The sequence below is a fragment of the Terrapene carolina genome, unplaced genomic scaffold, assembly GCF_002925995.2.
Source record: "Terrapene carolina triunguis isolate 2854851 unplaced genomic scaffold, T_m_triunguis-2.0 Scaffold189, whole genome shotgun sequence".
NCBI classification, from domain to species: Eukaryota; Metazoa; Chordata; order Testudines; family Emydidae; genus Terrapene; species Terrapene triunguis.
In genome coordinates this window covers 2,235,975-2,244,032 of record NW_020664540.1, presented here as the reverse complement: position 1 = coordinate 2,244,032, position 8,058 = coordinate 2,235,975, and the positions used below count along the sequence as shown (strand labels likewise).

General features: G+C 43.2%; 1 protein-coding gene across 1 annotated transcript in view; it reads right to left on the bottom strand.

Annotated features, from left to right (window-relative positions):
* TDRD9 (tudor domain containing 9) overlaps positions 1–8,058 on the bottom strand; it is a 165,048-nt gene that overhangs the window by 119,659 nt on the left and 37,331 nt on the right. Inside the window, exons 3-4 of the mRNA XM_026654176.1 lie at positions 568–668; positions 1–184 (exon numbers count right to left, since the gene is read on the bottom strand). The exon at positions 1–184 is cut by the window's left edge and continues 1 nt beyond it. Coding sequence (XP_026509961.1) covers positions 1–184; positions 568–668 — 285 coding nt within the window. The remainder of the gene's footprint in view (positions 185–567; positions 669–8,058) is intronic.

The following is an 8,058-nucleotide window of genomic DNA, read 5'->3' as shown; positions in this document are numbered from 1 at the left end:
CCTTGCTAATCCATCTTGCAATGCTGCTGGCACCAATTTTTCGAGGTTGGGTAACAACAATGTTGCAGTAGGTAGAGCGCTGACTGTAGTAATCCAAAATATACTGTGGAAGTTGCGTACTTTTACCACTACCAGTTGCTCCATGTACAATTACAACTGAATTGCTTTCTATCAAAGAAACTACCTGAAATTAAATTTTTTAAAGAATGCTCATAAGACCATAAAATATTTCAGGATAGAATTTCAAATAGTATTTAACAATTTTCTTATTTACTTCCATGATTTTTTTTTTTAAAAAAGAACTCATTTAAGGTAACAAACTGATGTGCACATATATACACGTGAATAATGTCTAGTTAGAAACAGTAACTGAAATGTTTCAATTATGAAAAAAATGTAGTAAAAATTGGCCTTGTGCCACAAACAGAGCCTTTCAATGAAACCATAAATTTAATCTGGGATGAATTTAATACCAACATTTTCCTTCTGAAAAATACCATCAGTGTAGATTTGCAGTTTTAGTCTATTAACAGTAGAAGTTGAATTAATTCAATAACTATAGTTTACCTCTTCCTTACATCTGGTTATGGGCAAATCAGGGTATTTATAATTAGATTTTGGTATACAAGTCACATCATGGGATTCACATGGAAGTGGTGATGGAGTAGCTGGAAAGAAAGAAAATATCGAAGTCAAGTTCCTGTAGTTACAACAACAGAAATGTGAGCTAGTGAATACATTCACTTTATCTGAAAAGCACACTTCTTCAAAGGACCCTATATTACTCCTGGGGGGAATTCTGCGCATCTGCAGAATTCTTCTGTCCCGCATAACTTTGTATATTCCCGCATAAAATACATTTTGCCCAAGCAGTGCTGCAGTTCTGGGGTGGTACTTATTTTCTGTGGGGGAAAAAATTCTCTGCCCAGTACTGCAGAATTCCCCCAGGAGTAGAAGTTCATCACAGAACCCTGCCTGCGGAGCCAGGTTTGGACAGAGCGAAGCACACAGGGCTGCTGGTGGGTCACAGACTGGGGCTCAGAATGGCTAGTGGGGGGGGGGGGGGGGGGGAACGGGGGGGGGGGGGGGGAGAAGGCGGGGGGGGGGAAGGGGGGGGGGGGGGGGGGGGACGGGACAGACTGGGGCATGGGCTCAGGAACTAGTGGGATGACAACGTTGAGCTTGGGGATGGGGGATAGAGGCAGCAGAGACCCATGGGGATGGGTGGTGCGGAGACGGGGCAGATGTGCCTGACTGAATAGGAGGGGCTTGGGGTCAGCCAGGGTCTGCATGGGGGAGGCTTCACAACCTCCCCCCTCACCCCCGTCCAAAAAAAAAAACAACCCCACTTCTCCCACCCACACCCAACACCCTCCAAGTTCACGCTTAGGTTCCTTCCCTCTCCTTCAACTCCTCCATTACCCCTGACTCCCCCCAAGCCTTTGCACTACTTTTGACAGGTGCAGGAAATACAGTTCTGTATTTTAATTTAAATAAATTACTCAAAAGTTATGCATTAATATGCCTAATAAAGAATCTATTTGTAAGAAAGAAAAAAAAAATTGACCAGAATTTTTTTTTGTCTGTATTGTTATAGACATACTCGCTGACAGATATTTTGAAATAAATTACCAAAATAATTGAAACTGGCATGATTACATTGTGTTATTTTGACAAATAAAATATGCAGAATTTTCAAATATTGTGTGCAGATTTTTTTTTTTTTTGGAGCAGAATTCCACCAGGAGTACTATATCGAGGTTTAGCTTATGTATTTGCTTATTAATACTCAGAAATGTATTAGGTAATTCTTCTAACAAACTGAAGGGATCTTTTCTCCATATATGCAACTGTTGGGATTTGTTGGTAGTTACTCTAGAAAGCATTTGTTTACCTCATTGTCTCTGTGCGCTAGTGTCATGCTCACACACTACTTTCCAATCTTACATGCTATTGAAACTGCTCTCTGCATAAGCCTTTTTTCCTTTCCTCTTTACCCCAGAGAGCCAAAGATCCTGCACAGTCTTCACAACTATTATTACTTCCATCACAGTTCCTAGGAATCATATCCAGGTTTTCAGAGCAACTACCAATTTATCCAACTCTTCCAAACAAACAGTTGGATAAATGGAAAGACCCTTAACTACCCTTACGCCATTTGTTTCCTTTCATCCCCCCATCCTCACAATGAAATCCTTTTCCTTGAACTACAAACTAAAGTCATATTTGGACATGAAAGTCTGATATTAAACACTGTCGTCTTCATCTAACAGCTGATCATTAACTTTTCTCTTAAGTAAATTCTACAGTCTTGCAGCCGGGACACCAAACTAAGAGAATTTCCAAATTCATTTATGGGCACAGTTACTTTGGGGAAATATGGAAGAACATAAAATCTTTTGATGCGCACATCACCATGGCACATGTATAGTAAAAGAGTAAATGTTTTTTTTCCACCTTTAAAACAGGTGGAAAAAAAACAAGAATACCTGCTCTGTAGGTAAATACTTTTATGAAAGTGCAATTAGATATTATGGGTGAAAACCCAGCCCTACTGAAATCAATGGTAGAGCTCCCATTGACTTCAGAAGAGTCAGGATTTCACCCTAAGTCATAAAATTCACTTATATGAATAGGCAAAGAGTAACTTTAAAGTTATATGACGTAAAAACAAAGTTGTTTCAAAATTACATTTTGAAACATGGGAAGATTCCTTATTTTAAAAAGTATAAAGCTATGAATAAATACCTTTCCCAGTTTCGTTGCTTTTCTGAGGAATAATGACTATGAATGTTTTCACAGAACACAGATTAGATTAAAAATTCTGAGGCAGAGACTGTCTTCCTATGCATTTGTAACATATCTGTATTATTATACTGGTAACAACGAACATATCAGAATTCAGAGCTAAACAAAAATAATTATACAAGAAGCAGCACTAAGAGTTTTTTGTTAGGCACTTCTAAAATAGTTTCTACTGCCAATAGGAACTCTCCACAAACAATCCTTCCCATAATGTGGAAAGAATGTAGAGAAGCCTAGATTCTAATATAATACATGAGAGCAATAAGTTCAGATAATTGCTACATACTGGTTCAGCTCGCATCAACAAAATATGGACAAGACAGAAGTTAGTATCAAAACAACAGTCCCTAAAGAATATTAACGTTGTCCTTTTCGGACATGATTCTAAATATATTCCCCAGGAAAAAACTCATATATAGCATTCTGTCACAACATCATGATGCAAAGGATAACTGGCTGCCCTCTGGCACATTCAAAGATGTCACTACTGAGACATCAGTAGCTCTGCATGATTTGACCAACACTGGAAGAAGTCTCAAGCTGTTAGGGAAATGCTTCTGGCATCAGTGTATTTAAACCATTGTTGCTAAAATAATGTCAATTTTAAGCTATTTCTATGTAATAATTTTATTACACTCAGTACCGCAAAACAAAAAAACAGCACCCTGTTAAAAATATAAAGGACACAAGCATGAAAGTCCAATTCCAAAAGTAAAGAAGGGAATTAAAGGAAAAGGTAATAAATATAGATGTGGTAGCAGCTTTAAGGACAAGTTTTTAAAAGAAGCTTTATGGTATTCTTTAAGAGTTGGAAAGGATGGAAAAAGATGGCATGAGTTCTACACTCTAGGGCTTAGCATAGCAAAAGCACAATATATTGCAAATTTAGACACAATGGTGGAATCCTTATAAGTGGTAGGTGGACTATTGACCGACAACTGTTCTAACCCCAATCTCAACAAACAGATCTTTAATATACCCAAGGCCAATACTAGTAATGGCTTTAATAACCATAAGACTCCACATATATATTGAGCAACAGAAAGATCAATTTAACCTTGAGAGATAACATTTCAAATTTCTTAATGACGACACATAATAGGAAAATTTATCAAGTTTCCCTTCTTCAAGTCATAAGGTCCACATCCCTTACAATAGGATTTTAATGGCAGTATTTCCAGGGTGTAAAACAGAATTATCCTTTAAAAGTGGACATCTACAACAAGTTGGATTATATATAAATTACCAACAAAAAAAGTTTTAAAAAGGTTCCAAAGTCAATTGCAAAGCCTGTGCAATCTTATGATTCATTATGATAGCATGGGACCACATAATTAACAGACTGTATTGTAATGCATACTCTCAAGGGAGCAGAATTAAGATTGCACAAGCAACCCTCATTCTAGCATTTAACTTTTAAAATGCTTGCCTTTCCAAACTTAATAATGTTCTTTCATCGTAGCTTTGCATGTTTAATTTCCTAGATTTTTAACAGAGCAAACTGAAAAGGATAGAAAAATCGGGTGGCACCACACTAATATCCACATGGTTCATCAGCAGGTTGGAACCTTTAAATCAGTGGCTCTCAACCTTTCCAGACTACCGTACCTCTTTCAGAAGTATGATTTGTCTTGCGTACGCCCAAGTTTCACCTCACTTAAAAAAATGACTTGCTTACAAAATCAGACCATAAAAATACAAAAAAGTATGACAGCACACTATTATTGAAAAATTGCTTACTTTCTCATCTTTACCATATAATTATAAAATAAATCAATTGGAATATAAATAATGTACTTACACTTCAGTGTATAGTATATACAGCAGTATAAACAAGTTACTGTCTGCATGAAATTTCCGTTTGTATTGACTTCAACAGTGCTTTTTAAGTAGCCTGTTGTAAAACTAAGCAAATATCTAGATGAGTTGATGTATCCCCTGGAAGATCTCTGCATACCCCCAGGGGTATGCGTACCCATGGTTGAGAACCACTGCTTTAGATCCATCACACAAACCTCCACCTCTTAAGCAAAGGGAGTAATGATAACAATAGTAGGTTGTCATCCTCTATGTCCATCAGCACCAGAAGACGTTGACAACGTGCGAAATGGGTTTCACAGATTGCTGACAGAAGAGGAAAGTTGAGAATCAGGAAACATGGATTCCATTCTATGCTCTGGAAGGGGGTGTGCCCTAGTGCAGTAGTTCTCAACCAGGGGTTGGGGCCCCTTAAGGGGCCTCGAGAAGGTTTCAGGGGGGCCTCCAAGCAGAGCCAGCATTAGACTCACTGGGGCCCAGGGCAGAAAGCCGAAGCCCCATGGGGCTGAAGCCCAGGACTCTGAGCCCCACCACCCGGGGCTGAAGCTGAAGCCTGAGCAATGTAGGCTCTGTGAGGGGCCCTGTGGCATGGGGCCCCAGGCAACTGCCCTGCTTGCTATCCCCTAACACCAGCCCTGGCTTTTATATTCAGAAAACTAGTTATTGTGGTACAGGTGGGCCGTGGAGTTTTTATAGCATGTTGGGGGGGGCCTCAGAAAGAAAAAGGTTAAGAACCTCTGCCCTAGTGGGCACAGACTTCTGCTCATTTCCCCCAATTTCGATCCCTTTGACACCATTGCCTCCAACCTGCTCCTATCCCTGTCTCCTTGCCTACCCAGTCTTCACTACTCAAGCTTCTAGTTACAGCCCTCGGCTCCATTAAATCTCGTACTCACCCTCCAGACTCACTGTCCCAGTCATCCCCCATCTCCAGGTCTCTCCCCTTCCCTTCCCCAGACAGTCCCAGATCCTCATCCAATCTGTCTCCTCCCATTCTAACTGGCTTCCTGTTTCCTGTCCCTGATTCCTTATCCAATATCAGCCCCCACAGGTCCTTGTCCCAATTTCTTTTTCCAGAGCTCCCCAGTTCTCCCCCGGCATCCCATTACCATGACAAATTAGTCTCTTCTCCCTCAAATCTCCATTTCCCACCCCATCTGGTTCCTAGTCCCATTTTCCTTTCCAGATAGGATGAGCAGTTGAGGTGGGGAGACTATCCCACTGCTTCCACTCCCCAGCCAACTGCCTTCCAGTCCCACCCCCCTCATCAGATTCTAGTCCCAGTCCCCACCCACTCCCCAATTCTCAGTCACAATTTCGCTCCCCCACTCCAGCCCGAATCACCAGATTCCTTGTCCCAATCTACCTCTTTCCATCTTTCTTAGCTTCCTCTTCCATGCTGCATGGATGGAAGTGGGGGAGGGGGGTGAAGGAGAGGGGAGGGCACACAGACCACGAGAGAGACAGGCTCGGTGTTCTCAGTTCCAGTGCCTGGCCCGACCCTGATCCAAAGCAGCTCAGAGCAGCCATTGAAGGAAAAGTCCTTCTTAGCCACTGTAGCTCAATTGATCTATGTGGATGGCACACATGCAGTCTGGTCAGCACTAGGAGCAGTGAGGATGAAATCTTCAGAGGTTTTAATTATAAAGCTCTAGCAAGTCTCTACTATGTGTCAACAGCAATCTTTCAAAGACTTATAACTTGACCAAATTTGTCCAGATTTTAAGGGGATTGGCAAAAGGCACATCCCTGACACAAAGTCCCTTCTCCAAAAATATGGGGGGTACTTAAGCATTTCTAAAAAAAGGTTGTCAGAATTTAAAAAACAAAACAAACAAAACATTGGGCAACACATTGTATATTTCCCGAGCCTCATTCTCGGAAACGGAAATATTTTGGCTGGGGAAAAAAAAAAAAAAAAAAGTAATTCAGTCTGAGGCAGACACCTTCCTGAAAATTTCAGCTCAAATGGTTAGAGCAGTGCTTCTCAAACTGGGGCCGCCGCTTGTGTAGGGAAAGCCCCTGGCAGGCCGGGCCGGTTTGTTTACCTGCCGCGTCTGTAGGTCCGGCCGATCGCGGCTCCTACTGGCCGCGGTTCGCCGCTCCAGGCCAATGGGGGCTGCGGTGGCCAGTACGTCCCTCAGCCCGCGCCGCTTCCCGCAGCTCCCATTGGCCTAGAGCAGCAGGGGCGGCTCCAGGCACCAGCGCACCAAGCGTGTGCCTGGGGCGGCAAGCTGCGGGGGGCAGCCTGCCGGTCGCTGTGAGGGCGGCAGGCAGGCAGCTTTCAGCAGCGCGAATGCGGGAGGTCCACCGGTCCCACGGCTTCGGCGGCAATTCGGCGGCGGGGACGCTGATGGTGCGGCACCGGCGGACCTCCCGCAGGCATGCCGCTGAATCCGCGTGACCAGCGGACCGCCCGCAGGCGCGCTGCCGAAAGCCGCCTGCCTGCCGTGCTTGGGGCAGCAAAAAACATAGAGCCGCCCCTGGGAGCAGCGAACCGCAGCCAGTGGGAGCCGCGATCGGCCGGACCTGAGGACAGGGCAGGTAAACAAACTGGCCCCAGTTTGAGAAGCACTGAGTTAGAGTTTGGAAAAAGGTATAAGCAACTGAAAATCAGGTCTTATAATGTGAAGTATTGGGCAACCGTAATAAAAGGTGGCACTATCAGTCCACCTCTAGTATCTCCTTAACTTCCCTTGGGTACTGAAGTGTGGAGAAGTTTCCTTTGTTTGGTAGAAGTTAACACTGGCTAAGAATGGACAATAAATATGCAGAATTTGGTGAATCTTATGTATTAACAGCCATGTAGCATCAGCTCAGAATACTGGAGATATGACTGCTCTGCCTAAAAATTTTCAGTGCTCCCAAGGACTGAACTTTGATGCTTAACTGAAGGAAAAATATTACTTGAATTTACTTAGGGAATGAATACTATGACAGTTGTTAGGTTTACCTGTCTAAATTAGAAGTACAATACCGGATCACAGACAATCCAGGACGTTTTTGGAAAGTGTAGGGGACAATTTCCTGGTGCAAGTGATGGAAGAACCAACTCGGGGCAGAGCTCTTCTCGACCTGCTGCTCACAAACAGGGAAGAATTAGTAGGGGAAGCAAAAGTGGATGGGATCCTGGGAGGCAGGGACCATGAGATGGTTGAGGAGTTCAGGATCCTGACACAAGGAAGAAAGGAGAGCAGCAGAATACGGACCCTGGACTTCAGAAAAGCGGACACTGACTCCCTCAGGGAACTGATGGGCAGGATCCCCTGGGAGAATAACATGAGGGGGAAAGGAGTCCAGGGGAGCTGGCTGTATTTTAAAGAATCCTTACTAAGGTTGCAGGAACAAACCATCCCGATGTGTAGAAAGAATAGTAAATATGGCAGGCGACCAGCCTGGCTTAACAGTGAAATGCTTGCTGATGTTAAAACACAA